The sequence below is a fragment of the Pelobates fuscus genome, chromosome 2 (genome assembly GCF_036172605.1).
Source record: "Pelobates fuscus isolate aPelFus1 chromosome 2, aPelFus1.pri, whole genome shotgun sequence".
Classification (NCBI taxonomy): domain Eukaryota; kingdom Metazoa; phylum Chordata; class Amphibia; order Anura; family Pelobatidae; genus Pelobates; species Pelobates fuscus.
Window position 1 is genome coordinate 273,806,991 of NC_086318.1, and position 16,454 is coordinate 273,823,444.

General features: G+C 40.6%; 1 protein-coding gene across 2 annotated transcripts in view; it reads right to left on the reverse strand.

Annotated features, from left to right (window-relative positions):
• Window positions 1-16,233, reverse strand: part of EGLN1 (egl-9 family hypoxia inducible factor 1) — a 243,618-nt gene extending 227,385 nt beyond the window's left edge. The window contains exon 1 of one of the 2 annotated variants that reach the window (XM_063443384.1): window positions 14,598-16,233. In XM_063443384.1, coding sequence (XP_063299454.1) covers window positions 14,598-15,416 — 819 coding nt within the window. In that variant the 5' untranslated portion in view covers window positions 15,417-16,233. The remainder of the gene's footprint in view (window positions 1-14,597) is intronic. The other variant, XM_063443385.1, reaches the window with a different exon arrangement.
• Window positions 16,234-16,454: the final 221 nt, after the last annotated feature.

The following is a 16,454-nucleotide window of genomic DNA, read 5'->3' on the forward strand; positions in this document are numbered from 1 at the left end:
TCGCTGAACACAAATATTTGTGTTTCAAAACAGTAAAAAGTATTGCAGAAATAATATCGTCCGTGTAAGTGCTGTTTGTGCGTGAAAAATGCAAAAAAACGTCACTTTTACTGGCGATATCATCGTTGTAATACATTTTACTGTTTTGAAACACTAATATTTGTGTTCAGCGAAGTCTCCCAAGTAAAACAGTACCCCCCATGTACAGGTTTTATGGTGTCTTGGAAAGTTATAGGGTTAAATATAGTGCTAGCAAATTAAATTCCTTATACTTTCGGCATGGGTTGTTGGGCAGGTCCCGCTAATTGTAATTAATTAGGATACCTAATATATATGTGTAGAATTAATATTGATGCCGCCCTCTGAAGTCCTGAGCGCACTACCGCGCATGTGCGTGGTGTGCGCGGCCGCGAGATGAGCTGAGTGACAGCTCAGCTCACGGTCTTTGCCCGCCCCCCTCCTCCGTTGACAGGCTGGAGAGAGAAGGCGCGCACACAGTGCCTACTCTCTCCTGAACACGTCAGACGTATTTTCAAACGCCTGACGTGTACAGGGCCTTTTTAGGGCCCTGCGTGATAGGAAGTCCCTCTGGTGGCCGTCTGAGTGACGGCCACTGGAGGTATTTCTATCAATGTAAACACTGTATTTTTTCTGAAAATACAGTGTTTACATCAGATTGCCTGCAGGGAGCTATAGATCTCACCTGAACAACTACATTAAGCTGTAGTTGTTCAGGTGACTATAGTGTCCCTTTAAATACTGGCTCTCTCTCTGAAAATGCAGAGTTTACAATGCTAAGTCTGCAATGACAGGCTGTATGTCCCAGAACCACTAAATTAAGCTGTAGTAGTTCTGATTATTATAGTTTCCCCTTTAATCTTACTCTCATGAATTAATAGTGAGTTTAATAGGGTTCAACCGATATTGTTTATTTTATTTTATTTTATTTATTTTTTTTTAGAGTCGATACCGATAATCTGTGGCCTTGTACCAATATATACATTTGCAATTTTGAAGGAAAAAAAAAAATTCTACACAAATCTGCTATTAACTGAACATTTAATGTTCTTATTTATTTTTTACTTTTTCTATTATTGAGTGGTAAATGCACAAAATATACACTCCAGTCCGATTTCTTTTATTACAGTGCATGCAGCATGTGTGTAAATGTGTGGCTCGGGATTTTGTGGCTGAAAGCCACAATTCTCCTTTCTGTGAATTAAAAGCTTTTCTCTCTTTTTTTTTTTAAATAAAATAATTTTACATTTTTTTTGCAATTTATTTTTTATCATTTTAACTGTGCGGCCGGGGAGGGGGACATTAGACTCCCTGGTCGTCCAGTAGCTTTGTGAAGACTGCCAAGGAGTTTTATACTGAATTGGGGGCTCCTGGGACACACTCTCTTAAACTCTTGCTCCGCATGATCGTCAATATCAGTATCATTATAGGCAGATAGAGATTTTGCTTAAAATGCTGAATATTAGCTGATGGCATTGGCTAGACCGATAAATCGGACAATACCTAGAATTTTTTATTAAAGTCTGAACTGGAAAAATGTCAGAAGACACTCACTAGATAAGTTTTGCAAAAACCTCCCAAGGTGACCATCTGTGAATGGAGATGTTGTCCATCTGTGAATGGAGATGTTACCAGATGTTGTCCCTCCTAGATGCTGCCATTTTCTGACAGGTCATGTTCTTCAGCTTCGGGGGGGTGGGGGGGGGGTTCACTTGCAAAACCGGATCTTCTATAGATAATCTTGCACTGTTGCAAGAAGGTGGTGAGCCTTCTGACAGGAAACAACAAATAATGGCGGCCAAACCTCCACCCACTGCCATATAAACCAAAAAAATAAATAAAAAAAATTTATATATATATATATATATATATATATATATATATATATATATATATATATATATATATATATATATATATACACACAAGTGAAAGCTTGGCACTCTCCTCAAAGACAATAAACGTGTCTTAATATGCCTGGGTGCAAATTGCAGGCGTCAAATATATACAGAAAAATGAAAAATCAAAATGCACTCACAGGTCTTCTTAAGTGGAACACTTAGTGCTTTATTGTTTCAAAACTGGTGTACAGAAATCAATCGACGTTTCGACCCTGCCGGGTCTTTTTCAAGATCGCAGAGTACATGACAGTGAAGTGTTTATATATGAAATACAAATCTAAATCAATGTGCACTTACCCAATGGTGAAGTGAGGTGGAGTGAGTCTGCCCGTTGGAACCCGGAAGTGCTTGGAGGCCGCCTAGGACGTCACGTGATCGGGACGTCGGACGGAAGAAAAGTGGTTGTCAAGGCAACGGTATACACAGAGAAAGCTCAGATACCGGGTGCAAGTGAAACGCTGAGGAGAACAGAGTGGGAGGTATAAACCACCACACAATCTGTATAACACAGAAGCCAGGGAAGAGTGCTGGTAGACTAACCAGTGTAGTGTGCTAACGTGTTGAGAGTTATAAACCCACATGTGAAAAAAGTGCCCAAACCAAAACAAATTAACCAGTGAAACAACACAAAAAGCCTGGCATCGTGAATAAAGATTAAAATCAAAGCGGAGAACAACATGTATTTAAACAATATTATATGCAAAAAATATGTATGAGATTTATACACTCAAGCATGCTGTTATATGCATAAGTTCCATATCAGAACACCTTAATAAACAATGTTATGTACATAATATATGCATGATTAATGCACTAGAGCCTGCTGTACGATATATTCCTAATGTGATGATCTAGTACTGAAAAATATATCATAAACAAAATCATAAACTCTAATGGTGACACAGACTAACTCCCATCACTCTATATGTTTTCCAAGTAAGTATCATGTCTAAAGGATAAAGGGGACAGCCCCTGAGTGACAAACTAACCCCACTTGGAGTAGTCTGAAATACCCCTGAACTGATCAAAGTCCCATATCAGAACAATGTAATAGATAATAGAGCAGGAAGATGAATAGATAAGTGACCAAATGCCACTAGTAACTGCATCTAGCATGGTGCCAGATATTAACACTCAGTTGACTGTCTGAGACCAACCGAACTTTAAGTCCGATATGCCAAATAGTGATCCTGTACTACCAGCATATGATTGCTATATACACATGAGCAAACTAATAATAAATCGAAACATAACAAACCAAATCTGATGCTGTTCAAACAATCACATCTAATGGGATCACATAGAACTCTATATGTGGCTAATCTATACTAGGATCTGTCTTGTAGAATCATAGTTGTAGCATATACTTGCTACATACATGTAAAACACCAAAATTGAAGAAAGAGATAAAACTAATCCATCCTCAACATAACTGCTGATCTTAGAATACTCTCGACTGCCGGGAAGAGATTAATTTACCCAGAAGCTGCTGGAAGCATATAATAGCTACCTATAGTGAAGAATATGAACAAATGAAATAAAATAAAATAAAATAAATAATAAATAATAAAAAGTAAAAAGAAATGCTAGAGAATAGTACAAAAATACCTAAGTCGTGTGGCGGTAATCTCCATCTCAAAAGGGGAAACCATACCCCATACCACCGCCAAACAATCTAGACATGCTGACTAAATACTTGCAAGAATAATAAAGACTATACTAAACAAAGACGAAATGTGATAAAAGAAAAAATTAGTAACGAATGTATATTGTGAAACTGTATGAATAAAAAATTCTAATAAAGAGTGTTAATATAAATACGTGGTAGACGGATCTGAATGGTACTAGAACAACCAAACATATGGTGATAATGATCACCACCTTCATAAAAACATAGAATATACAATGTTTTCGTTTAGTCCTTTAGGTGTAACTGTGTCCAAGTAATGAATCCAATAGGCTTCTCTCTGTAAAAGGATTTTGGATCGATCGCCGCCTCGGTCTAAAGGAGGTACATGGTCAATCCCAATAAATTTAAGTGTGGGAAGATGATGTTGCATAGCCAAGAAGTGTTTAGCCACGGGTTTATCCGTGGTTTGGTCCCGATATGCCGTCATTATCCCGGATCGATGACCCCTCATCCTATCGCGTAGTGTGAGGTCTGTCTTCCCGACATACGATAGTCCACATGGACAGGTCACCATGTAGATGACATGGTCTGTCGTACAGGTGATGTAGTGCTTAATCGGTATCCGTTTGCCCGTGTGTGGGTGGGCAAAGGAGGTGCTGGTCAGCATGTGGCTACACGTTACACAGCCAGTGCACTTGAAGCAGCCTTTCTTTTTTATCCATGTTTTCTTGGTATAACATTGTGTGGGATCATTCCGCACTAATAAGTCCCTCAAATTACGGTTTCTTTTATAGCTGATCATAGGACGTTGTTGGAAAATCGACGGGAGATTCTTATCGGCTTGAATTACATCCCAATGCCTGTGTATCGTGTTTTTTATCTTTGTGGTTGCTGTATGGTAGGTCATAGGGAGAAACAATGGAGTCTTCTTGGTTTTGCTGTTATTGCTAGAATCTAAGCGTTCTCTGGCTCTTTTTTCAGCAATCTCCAATGTGTGAGGGGTATAGCCTCTGTCAATAAAGCGTTGTTTCATTTCCGTCAGCTGAGTAGTCATATGAGAGATGTCACTGTTGTAACGTAGGACTCTCAGAAACTGAGAGATAGGCAGAGAGTCTTTTAGATGTTGGGGGTGAAAACTGGTGGCTGATAGGATAGTATTTCTGTCCGTATCTTTGCGGTGTAGAGTATAGCCAATCTCACCCATATTTTTGTACAATAGCACATCCAAAAAAGGAATTTGGTCATAATTCTGATTGAGAGTGAATTTTATGGTGGTGGGTAACGTGTTTAATTGTTGAACCATATCTTCCAATTCCTGGTTTGTAGAGGTCCAAAGGAGAAGGATATCATCAACAAATCTGAAATACCTCAGTATATTCTTTGCGTATGCGGAGAAGATGTATTTTTGTTCGAACCATGACATGAAGATGTTGGCGTATGATGGAGCCATGGCCGCCCCCATAGCAGTCCCGGATATTTGCAAGTAGAAATTACCCTCGAATTTAAAATAATTGCAAGAGAGTGCGATAGTGAGTAGTTCCACAATGAATTCGATAGGGGGGCCTTTGTAAGTTGTACACTTGGACAAAGTAATACGGACAGCTTCAATCCCTTCCGCTTGGGGTATTGCCGTGTATAGGTTCTGAACGTCCAGAGTGACAAAAATAAATTCATTTGGTATATTCTGGCCGAGTTCTCTGAGCTGTCTTAAAAGGTCCTGGGTATCCTTGAGGCAAAATGGCAACCCTTTAACACAATCCTGTAGATGATGGTCCACGTATTTAGCAATTGGTTCTAATAGACCACCCCTGGCCGAGACTATGGGTCTACCTGGTGGATTTTGGCTGGATTTGTGGATCTTCGGCAGGGTGTACAACACAGGGTGTATAGGATGGATCACCAAGAGATATTTAGCTGTATTGGAATCGATATAACCAGCTTGAAGGCCAAAGTTGATGAGTTGTTGGATCTTTTTGTGAAATGTCTGAACAGGATCATACGTGAGTTTACGATATGTGGAGATATCATTCAATTGTCGCATAATTTCACACTTATATTGCTGGTATGATTGAATCACAACGCCTCCGCCTTTATCTGCGGGGCGAATTACAATGTTCACATCATCACGTAGATCTTGTAGTGCAATTTTTTCATCCAGGGTCAAATTGGGTCTGTATTTGGGCGGTGTTTTTATGATGTCTAACACATCCTTATGTATGGTCTGTACAAAGGTTTTAATGGTCATATTGTTTGATTTGATGTCTTTTTTCTCCTTACACTTAAAAGGCTGTGGTTGATATGTAGAATCATCTTTTCTGTATTCATTGGCGTATAAAGTGCGTTGCACCTTATACATATCAATTTCTACTGAAAATGGCTGGGGTCTTTTAACCGGAATAAACGTCAGTCCTTTACTTAAAAGACTAAGATGGGCTTCTGTAAGTAGTTTGTTGGAAAGATTGAATACTACAGACGTTTCTTCTGTGACGGGGGTTTTGCGGCTGTGTTGGCGTATCTGGTAACCCTTTTTCCCTCGCCTGGGGGATCTCTTTTTCTTAACCCGCTGGATTCCAGACCCATTTCTGGGGGGTCTTGATGATGGATACCAGCCCCTAAAAAAGGTTGCGATCTGGACGGTGGTCTGGTGTCCTTAGATTCAGCATCCGAGGCTGATTCGCCCGAGCTAATATCAATGGTGTGGAAAGACGGTCTGTTGATGCGAGGTCTGAATCTAGGAGGAGCATTCCTAGTGTTGGTGTCCATGCCACTAAGCCATCTATACACTTGGTGGTGTGTGTAGTCATGGTTCACCTTAGTTAATTTTTGTTTTTTAAAGCGGATTAATTCGTTCTGATATTTCTGAATATCGTCTTGTAGTTTAATCATCATCTCGTTCGCAGTGGGTGCCTGTAATGAGGTGACATTTGTTGCTTCGAATTCCTGGATAGTTTTTTTCACCTGGATTAACTCTTTGCCGACTTCCTCAACCACTATCACCATCCAGTCCAAAGAGCACTTGTTGGCAATGTTCATCCAGCGTTTACAGAAATCTGGATTTTGCCTACCAATAGTGGGGGCGTTTCTAACCCTGAAACCCCTGGGTATTCTTTTAGCCCGATAATAATCAGAGATGAACACGCCGTGTAGGTCCAGGTCTATTTCGCGTCTTCTTAACTTTAATAGATCGTTGTATAATTCTTTCGGTGTGTTCGTATGAGAGAGATCTTTAGTAGATCGTGGCCATAAGACAGATAAAGCGTGTTCGTCACTAATGGAAAGAGTTTCAGCTGTGTCAGCTAGAGCTCCTGCCCTTGATAAAAAATCCTCCATGTTGAAATCACTTGAAAAAGAGGAGCAGAACAAATCCAAAAACTATATAAGTTATAAACTGTAGGGGTGCTCAAGAAGGTGGGACGCCCCACCAAAATATATGTACAAGTGAAAGCTTGGCACTCTCCTCAAAGACAATAAACGTGTCTTAATATGCCTGGGTGCAAATTGCAGGCGTCAAATATATACAGAAAAATGAAAAATCAAAATGCACTCACAGGTCTTCTTAAGTGGAACACTTAGTGCTTTATTGTTTCAAAACTGGTGTACAGAAATCAATCGACGTTTCGACCCTGCCGGGTCTTTTTCAAGATCGCAGAGTACATGACAGTGAAGTGTTTATATATGAAATACAAATCTAAATCAATGTGCACTTACCCAATGGTGAAGTGAGGTGGAGTGAGTCTGCCCGTTGGAACCCGGAAGTGCTTGGAGGCCGCCTAGGACGTCACGTGATCGGGACGTCGGACGGAAGAAAAGTGGTTGTCAAGGCAACGGTATACACAGAGAAAGCTCAGATACCGGGTGCAAGTGAAACGCTGAGGAGAACAGAGTGGGAGGTATAAACCACCACACAATCTGTATAACACAGAAGCCAGGGAAGAGTGCTGGTAGACTAACCAGTGTAGTGTGCTAACGTGTTGAGAGTTATAAACCCACATGTGAAAAAAGTGCCCAAACCAAAACAAATTAACCAGTGAAACAACACAAAAAGCCTGGCATCGTGAATAAAGATTAAAATCAAAGCGGAGAACAACATGTATTTAAACAATATTATATGCAAAAAATATGTATGAGATTTATACACTCAAGCATGCTGTTATATGCATAAGTTCCATATCAGAACACCTTAATAAACAATGTTATGTACATAATATATGCATGATTAATGCACTAGAGCCTGCTGTACGATATATTCCTAATGTGATGATCTAGTACTGAAAAATATATCATAAACAAAATCATAAACTCTAATGGTGACACAGACTAACTCCCATCACTCTATATGTTTTCCAAGTAAGTATCATGTCTAAAGGATAAAGGGGACAGCCCCTGAGTGACAAACTAACCCCACTTGGAGTAGTCTGAAATACCCCTGAACTGATCAAAGTCCCATATCAGAACAATGTAATAGATAATAGAGCAGGAAGATGAATAGATAAGTGACCATGGCTCCATCATACGCCAACATCTTCATGTCATGGTTCGAACAAAAATACATCTTCTCCGCATACGCAAAGAATATACTGAGGTATTTCAGATTTGTTGATGATATCCTTCTCCTTTGGACCTCTACAAACCAGGAATTGGAAGATATGGTTCAACAATTAAACACGTTACCCACCACCATAAAATTCACTCTCAATCAGAATTATGACCAAATTCCTTTTTTGGATGTGCTATTGTACAAAAATATGGGTGAGATTGGCTATACTCTACACCGCAAAGATACGGACAGAAATACTATCCTATCAGCCACCAGTTTTCACCCCCAACATCTAAAAGACTCTCTGCCTATCTCTCAGTTTCTGAGAGTCCTACGTTACAACAGTGACATCTCTCATATGACTACTCAGCTGACGGAAATGAAACAACGCTTTATTGACAGAGGCTATACCCCTCACACATTGGAGATTGCTGAAAAAAGAGCCAGAGAACGCTTAGATTCTAGCAATAACAGCAAAACCAAGAAGACTCCATTGTTTCTCCCTATGACCTACCATACAGCAACCACAAAGATAAAAAACACGATACACAGGCATTGGGATGTAATTCAAGCCGATAAGAATCTCCCGTCGATTTTCCAACAACGTCCTATGATCAGCTATAAAAGAAACCGTAATTTGAGGGACTTATTAGTGCGGAATGATCCCACACAATGTTATACCAAGAAAACATGGATAAAAAAGAAAGGCTGCTTCAAGTGCACTGGCTGTGTAACGTGTAGCCACATGCTGACCAGCACCTCCTTTGCCCACCCACACACGGGCAAACGGATACCGATTAAGCACTACATCACCTGTACGACAGACCATGTCATCTACATGGTGACCTGTCCATGTGGACTATCGTATGTCGGGAAGACAGACCTCACACTACGCGATAGGATGAGGGGTCATCGATCCGGGATAATGACGGCATATCGGGACCAAACCACGGATAAACCCGTGGCTAAACACTTCTTGGCTATGCAACATCATCTTCCCACACTTAAATTTATTGGGATTGACCATGTACCTCCTTTAGACCGAGGCGGCGATCGATCCAAAATCCTTTTACAGAGAGAAGCCTATTGGATTCATTACTTGGACACAGTTACACCTAAAGGACTAAACGAAAACATTGTATATTCTATGTTTTTATGAAGGTGGTGATCATTATCACCATATGTTTGGTTGTTCTAGTACCATTCAGATCCGTCTACCACGTATTTATATTAACACTCTTTATTAGAATTTTTTATTCATACAGTTTCACAATATACATTCGTTACTAATTTTTTCTTTTATCACATTTCGTCTTTGTTTAGTATAGTCTTTATTATTCTTGCAAGTATTTAGTCAGCATGTCTAGATTGTTTGGCGGTGGTATGGGGTATGGTTTCCCCTTTTGAGATGGAGATTACCGCCACACGACTTAGGTATTTTTGTACTATTCTCTAGCATTTCTTTTTACTTTTTATTATTTATTATTTATTTTATTTTATTTTATTTCATTTGTTCATATTCTTCACTATAGGTAGCTATTATATGCTTCCAGCAGCTTCTGGGTAAATTAATCTCTTCCCGGCAGTCGAGAGTATTCTAAGATCAGCAGTTATGTTGAGGATGGATTAGTTTTATCTCTTTCTTCAATTTTGGTGTTTTACATGTATGTAGCAAGTATATGCTACAACTATGATTCTACAAGACAGATCCTAGTATAGATTAGCCACATATAGAGTTCTATGTGATCCCATTAGATGTGATTGTTTGAACAGCATCAGATTTGGTTTGTTATGTTTCGATTTATTATTAGTTTGCTCATGTGTATATAGCAATCATATGCTGGTAGTACAGGATCACTATTTGGCATATCGGACTTAAAGTTCGGTTGGTCTCAGACAGTCAACTGAGTGTTAATATCTGGCACCATGCTAGATGCAGTTACTAGTGGCATTTGGTCACTTATCTATTCATCTTCCTGCTCTATTATCTATTACATTGTTCTGATATGGGACTTTGATCAGTTCAGGGGTATTTCAGACTACTCCAAGTGGGGTTAGTTTGTCACTCAGGGGCTGTCCCCTTTATCCTTTAGACATGATACTTACTTGGAAAACATATAGAGTGATGGGAGTTAGTCTGTGTCACCATTAGAGTTTATGATTTTGTTTATGATATATTTTTCAGTACTAGATCATCACATTAGGAATATATCGTACAGCAGGCTCTAGTGCATTAATCATGCATATATTATGTACATAACATTGTTTATTAAGGTGTTCTGATATGGAACTTATGCATATAACAGCATGCTTGAGTGTATAAATCTCATACATATTTTTTGCATATAATATTGTTTAAATACATGTTGTTCTCCGCTTTGATTTTAATCTTTATTCACGATGCCAGGCTTTTTGTGTTGTTTCACTGGTTAATTTGTTTTGGTTTGGGCACTTTTTTCACATGTGGGTTTATAACTCTCAACACGTTAGCACACTACACTGGTTAGTCTACCAGCACTCTTCCCTGGCTTCTGTGTTATACAGATTGTGTGGTGGTTTATACCTCCCACTCTGTTCTCCTCAGCGTTTCACTTGCACCCGGTATCTGAGCTTTCTCTGTGTATACCGTTGCCTTGACAACCACTTTTCTTCCGTCCGACGTCCCGATCACGTGACGTCCTAGGCGGCCTCCAAGCACTTCCGGGTTCCAACGGGCAGACTCACTCCACCTCACTTCACCATTGGGTAAGTGCACATTGATTTAGATTTGTATTTCATATATAAACACTTCACTGTCATGTACTCTGCGATCTTGAAAAAGACCCGGCAGGGTCGAAACGTCGATTGATTTCTGTACACCAGTTTTGAAACAATAAAGCACTAAGTGTTCCACTTAAGAAGACCTGTGAGTGCATTTTGATTTTTCATTTTTCTGTATATATATATATATATATATATATATATATATATATATATATATATATATATATATATATATATATATAAAAATCAGGTTTCACATGATAAAATGTTATCCCTTCAATTTCAAAGATATTCCAACACAACCAACTAGAGCCTTTCAGAGAGTCTATTTTCATGGAAAGCTGAAAAGTAACAGCTGGTTTTAAAGGGACACTCCAGGCACCCAGACCACTTCTGCCCATTGGAGTGGTCTGTGTGCCAACTCCCACTACTCCTAACCCTGCAAGTGTAATTATTGCAGTTTTTTTATATTAACTGCAATAATTACATTGCAGGGTTAACTCCACCTCTATTGGCTGTCTACCAGACAGCCACTAGAGGTCACTTCCTGATTTCTAGCAAAGATTTTCTTTGCTAGAGCGTGGCTGGGCGTCCTCACGCTGTGTGAGGAACTCCAGCGTTGCTCATTTCCCCATAGGAAAGCATTGATAATCTATGGAGAGCGGTAATGCGCATGCGCGGCATTGCCGTGTATGCACATTAGGTCTCCCACCGGCTGACGGAATCAGAGGGAGGAGCGGCGCGGAGGAGGAGACAGCGACGAGGGACATCGTCGCTGCCTCAGGTAAGTGACTGAAGGGGTTTTCACCCTTTCAGTAACCAGGGATTGGGGGGTGGGAGGGAGAGGGTACCTCCAGTGCCAGGAAAATGGATTGTTTTCCTGGCACTGGAGTTTCCCTTTAATTGTAGATTTTTCTCTGGAAATCACTGAAAATCACCTATTAATTCTGTTAACCTTTTAGCTCACATGATGTTCACCTAAAGCGGCATTGTCACTGTCTGGGGACTTTGGCAAATTCGCAAAGACCATCAACTGTAATATTGCTGCTGGGATCCGGTGGCTGGGGGGGGGAGGTAAAGGTGAGACCTGTCAGGATTGTCTCTGTAGATCGGCCCAGAGTCTAAGAAAGTCCGGCGGAGAACATACACAGATACATTGTGATGGGGAGTTAACCCTCCAAGGCAATTATTGCAGTTTTTCAGACACTGCAATAATTACCATATCAGGGTTAAGGGGCCTGGGGTATTGAAACATATTGAAACAAAGTATTTCAGCAAACTGAAGTGCTATTGTGTGTGGAGTGTAGCCTGCCACTGTATTTGAGGGATAAACAATGCAATCTGTCTAGGGATTTTTTATTCCACCCCACATGCAATGTTCCCTATATTAATTGCACACAAAACTGCTATACTCCGACTTAATTTCACTCTTAAAACCTTCCACTGTTCTTGGGGAGTATCTGCACTAAAATTGAATGAAATATGTTCTTATACTTTTGTCTGCAAATCATTTATCCTCCAATCCATAACACAGCAACACCTAACTTTTGAAATCTGCAATTGCAAAATACTCAAGTATTTTTTTATGATTTGCCTAATGGTGTCTCTATGACACGTTCACTTTTAGCTATTAATTACTAGCAGGGTTATGATCTAAAATTTGAAATTGAAGATGATTTGAAATATAAAGCAAAAATAGCAGAAATGGAAACAGTCAGCTACTTTTGCGTTAGATTTGAGATTCACTTTAAATTCTTATCTTAGTAAATAACCCTGCAAGATAGGGATCGACCGATATTGATTTTTTAGAGCCGATACCGATACCGATATTCTGTGAACTTTCAGGCCGATAGCCGATATAATTTGCCGATATTCTGTACATTTACCATTTTGGAAAATAAAAAACTATTTCTAAAAGGTAAATGCACAAAATATACATGCCACGTGTAGTGGATGCAGTGTGTTTAGACAGGGGAGCTGTGTATGTGTGTGTAGTGGATGCAGTGTTTGTGCAGTGTGTGTGTAGTGGATGCAGTGTGTGTGTAGTGGATGCAGTGTGTGTGTGTATATAATGCCGTGTGTGTATATAATGCCGTGTGTTTGTATAGTGTGTGTGTATATAATGCAGTGTGTTTGTGTGTGTGTGTGTGTATATAATGCAGTGGGTGTGTATATAATGCAGTGTGTTGTATAGTGTGTGTGTGTGTGTATATAATGCAGTGTGTTTGTATAGTGTGTGTGTGTATATGATGCAGTGTGTTTGTATAGTGTGTGTGTGTATATGATGCAGTGTGTTTGTATAGTGTGTATATAATGCAGTGTGTGTTTGTATAGTGTGTGTGTGTGTATAATGCAGTGTGTGTTTGTATAGTGTGTGTATATAATGCAGTGTGTGTTTGTATAGTGTGTGTGTTTGTATAGTGTGTGTATATAATGCAGTGTGTGTTTGTATAGTGTGTGTATATAATACAGTGTGTGTTTGTATAGTGTGTGTGTGTGTATATAATGCAGTGTGTGTTTGTATAGTGTGTGTAAATTGCAGTGTGTGTTTGTATAGTGTGTGTGTATAATGCAGTGTGTGTTTTGTATAGTGTGTATATATAATGCAGTGTGTGTTTGTAAAGTGTGTGTGTATATAATACAGTGTGTGTAATGTGCATTATAAATACACACACTATACAAACACACTGCATTATATATACACACACTATACAAACACACTGAATTATATACACAGTGTGTTTGTGTAGTGTATGTGTATAATAATAGTGTGTGTGTGAGGGGGCATTTTTTATTAAATTTTTTTTTTAATTTTTATATAATATTATATATATATATATATATATATATATATAAATTTAAAAACATTTTTTAATAAAAAATATATATTATCATATGATATATATTTAATTATCATTTATTTTTTGATGTCCCCCCTCCCTGCTTGTTGCCTTGCCAGGGAGGGGGGATATGTTAATCCCTAGTGGTCCAGTGGCATTGGCTTAGCTGGGGGAGGGGAGGGAAGTGGGGTGGGCAGCAAGCGCTTACTCACCTCCCAGCAGCTCCTCCAGCTCCCCAGTGTAAATCTTGCGAGACCCGCGGCCGTCAGAGCTGGCCGCGGGTCTCGCGAGATTTACACTGGGGAGCTGGAGGAGCTGCTGGGAGGTGAGTAAACGCTTGCTGCCCGCCCCCCCCAGGACCGCCGGGCTTGTAATGAGCCTGGCGGTCCTGGGAGGTATTATCGGCAATATCGGTATCCCTATTGGCCGATACCGATATTGCCGAAAATACCGAATATCGGCCGATTATATCGGTAAAACCGATAATCGGTCGATCCCTACTGCAAGAGCATAACAATCGATTATTCGTGTTCATCATTCCTTTTAGTAGGTTCCCAGCAAGTTTTTTTTTTTTACTCGCTTGAAGTTGTTCCTAAGTATAATTAAATGTACTTTCTAGTTAAACTATCCCAAGGCATTACGTACAGTAATATGGTGTTTGTAAAAAGTGAGGGGCTGCATTCAGACTAAAATACGCTAAAAACTACCATTGTATTAATAAAAGGGAATCTTCTCATAATATTGTAAAGCGCTACGGAATCTGTTGGCGCTATATAAATTGCAATAATAATAAATAATACAATATGTTAAAAGAAGAAACGACTTAAATTTGCATTGGCAAGAACTGGAAAGAGCAATGACAAACCAATAATAGTAACGGCAACGCTACGTTAATTCAGGAATCTCACCTTTGTCCTGCCATTAATCTTGAAGTTCCCTAGTTTGCCATTGCAATGCCTTATCAGATCATCCATGCTGTTCATCAAATCCCTGATAGCTTTGCAGCCTGCCTCTTTTCCCTCCACCCAAGTGATTTGGTCACCCCGGATATCACGGGTCGAGTCGCTCTTCTGATTGACAAGCTGGCCATCTGTAAACCGTCCAGTTTTGTGCAAAGCTTTGACTTCATTGGCAATCCTCTCCCCTAAATCCTGGCCCAAAAAATCATCCAGCACGCAGATTCCATGCTTGTTCATGCAGGGAATTATGTATTCCTGGGCTAGTTTCTGCAACAGGGGCTTAATCTGGCCATTTACTTTTCCCTTGCCGTCCGCTCTCCTCGCTGTGCTGCTCCCACCAGCCTCCCCAGATGTCTGGGTGTAATCCTCCTCATTGATGGCCCTTAGTGTGGCTCCTCCGACCACAAGCTCCCTCTGTTTCGATTCCCCGAAACCCAGGGTATTAGCAGAGCTCTCTTCGGGTAGACCACTTCCTAAAGTTTTAGACTTCGAAGTTTCCCCCGAGGACACGGATAACCCACCGTCTGAGGAAACAGTATCTGCAGAGGAAGAAGTCTGAAGCGGTTTCGATGGGTTAGTGTCAATAATCGTGCGCGGCTTATTTCCTTTGCAGACTAGCTTGTGATTCTTCCAGTCCTGTCGCTGGTGTTCTTTGCTACAGTAGAAAGAGTTCCGGCAACGGCCGCACAACAATAAATTCTCCATTTTCCCGCACAGTTCACAAAACTGCCGTTCGCACTCACTAGGACTAACTCCTTCGCAAGCCATGATGTCTGCCTTTTTCGTGTTCCTGAGAGCTGCGAGCTTGTCCGCTGATACGTGGGGTGGGGATAGTGTTGGATCCTCGTCTTTCACCTAGTAGACGAGAGTGCGTCACTTCAGTGCGGGCAGACGGATCCTGGCCAAAAAGGATGCACGTGGGTGTATCTTACCTGTCAAACTCTCGGACGACAAGTGCCAACTTTGCCAAAGGTGGATTTAAGCCGCAGAAACTTCACCTGGTGCCCAGACGTTATTGGCGGGTTGAGCCGTAATTTGTGTCAAAAATATTTAGTCGAAAGCAGTATCTTTTAGCCAGGCCAAGATTATCCATTAGACTCGCACTTGCTTATTCTATTTAGAAGGCACGTTGAAAATGACTCGCGTTTGCCTATTTTTATTTTTTTTGGGGTGGGCGTGTGCACTGGTGATTCGCGTTAGTGTGTCATTTGACCAGTCAGAGTTGGAGCTCTCGCATTCTGGGAATTGTAGTTTGTTATTGCGCATAAATAGGCACGATAACGTTTTTATTTTAACCAGAAATCCAGCAAATATGTTTATTTGACAGATGTACAACCATGGCCACCATTAAGGCGTGACAATTGTCACGGGGCCAGCGGCATGCAGCGTGAAAATCCAACACCGGCGGCTTTCATGCACATAGGCTCGGTCAGGGAGATCTTTTCATATCCCTCCTCGAGTGTTTGCAGTTTGCACGGCTGAAGGCACTCAACATTCACCTCCGCGGCTAGCACGGTTTTATGTCAAATTCAGTGACCGTCGGATCGTGTGCCTCAGGACCCCCGCTCTTTCTCAACATAGGATGCTCTCTCTCCTTCCGAGACCTAAATCTGCATCCACCCGCCCACACTTTCTCCAGTCCGACTCCTCCTGCCGACATAACTCCAGCCCTGTAGCACAACTCTGCCCCGCCTACTACTGCCTCCTCCTCCTTCCAAATCAAATCCGTCCTCACAGTTATTCTCTATCTGCAGTCTGCATTCCATCCAGGTTTCCACCTCCCAAGGGCCGATCCTATGGTCACAG